A 1,252-nucleotide genomic window follows, 5' to 3' on the forward strand; every position below is an offset into this window, starting at 1 on the left:
GGGAAAAAAAAATATCAACATGAGACAGGCGTTTTTTTCTTACATTTTCACGCTGAGCCCCACATTTTTTCTGCGCAGGCGCCCCTCAACGCCCAATGTGGCGGGGGGGTCTTTTCCCGCCCTTTTCCTTCGTTGAAAGGGTCTCCCACGGTCCGAACCGAGCTGACGACTTGACGCTGCAGATCTGGCTGGACCGGTGAGACCTCGTGCGAAGCCGGGTCGTCCTGCGTGGCCGTCGATGCGTCGTACAGCCACTGCGTGCGTGCCATTGCTGTGCGGCAGGAAGAGGAGCAGGAGCAGGAGCAGGGGGGTGACGCTGAGGAGGAGAAGGACAAGAAGAAGGAAGAGGACGCTGGGCAGGATTCTGAACAGGATTCGGGCAGCGGTTCTGGGGACGAGGAGACTGGCGGTGATGCCGGGAATGATGCCGGCGGCGAGGAAGCGGGTGGTGATACCGGCAATGATGCCGGTGGTGACGCCGGTAGCGACAGCGGCAACGACTCTGGAAGCGGCTCTGGCAACGACACGGGAAACGACAGCGGCAACGATGATACGTCAGCTTCGACCCTGCAGACGGTCGTCACTTCGGCCGCCCCCGCTGCGTCTTCGAACCCCGACTCGGGCAATGACTCGGGCAACGATTCCGGCAGCGGATCCGGTGACGACACGGCCACGCCCACCGATGCGGACTCCCCCTCGGCCTCCGCGTCCCTGAGCCCCGGCACACCCAGCCTCTCGGGCGCCCTGCCGTCGGCGACATCAGCACTGCCGGTCAACCCCGGTGGGTCGGGCACGGCCAACGGCAACATTCCGGCGCCGGCGGGCACGGAACTGGCGAGCGCACCGATCAAGGTGTCAGGCGCGCTCGACGGCGGCATGAAGCTGTACGACCGCGACACGGTCGTGTGCGCGGGCCAGGCGGAGGGCGGCGACGCGGACGCCATCTTCATCCTCGACGACGGCGCGACCCTGTCCAACGTCATCATTGGGCCGAAACCAGGGCGAGGGCGTGCACTGTCTGGGCACCCTGGCACGCTCGAAGAACGTCTGGTTCCAGGGCCGGTGTGCGGAGGACGCCATCACGCTTAAGCAGTCGGCCGGGCACGTCGCGCATCATCGGCGGCGGCGCCTTTGACGCCAGCGACAAGATCATCCAGTTCAACGGCTTCGGCACCGTCGAGTGACCGACTTTTTACGCCGAGAACTACGGCAAGCTCGTCCCGCAGCTGCGGCAACTTGCAAGGGCAACGCG

At 64.9% G+C, this 1,252-nt stretch overlaps 1 protein-coding gene across 1 annotated transcript; it reads left to right on the forward strand.

Moving 5' to 3' along the window:
• Positions 1 to 19: 19 nt before the first annotated feature.
• On the forward strand, positions 20 to 1,184 carry VDBG_00453 (pectate lyase; the record flags this gene model as incomplete). The annotated part of the gene is made up of 3 exons (XM_003008726.1): positions 20 to 108; positions 183 to 1,062; positions 1,158 to 1,184. The coding sequence occupies 3 exons, from the start codon at positions 20 to 22 to the stop codon at positions 1,182 to 1,184; spliced, it is 996 nt and encodes a 331-aa protein (XP_003008772.1).
• Between the last annotated feature and the right edge of the window lie 68 nt (positions 1,185 to 1,252).

The sequence above is a fragment of the Verticillium alfalfae genome, genomic scaffold, assembly GCF_000150825.1.
Source record: "Verticillium alfalfae VaMs.102 supercont1.1 genomic scaffold, whole genome shotgun sequence".
NCBI classification, from domain to species: domain Eukaryota; kingdom Fungi; phylum Ascomycota; class Sordariomycetes; order Glomerellales; family Plectosphaerellaceae; genus Verticillium; species Verticillium alfalfae.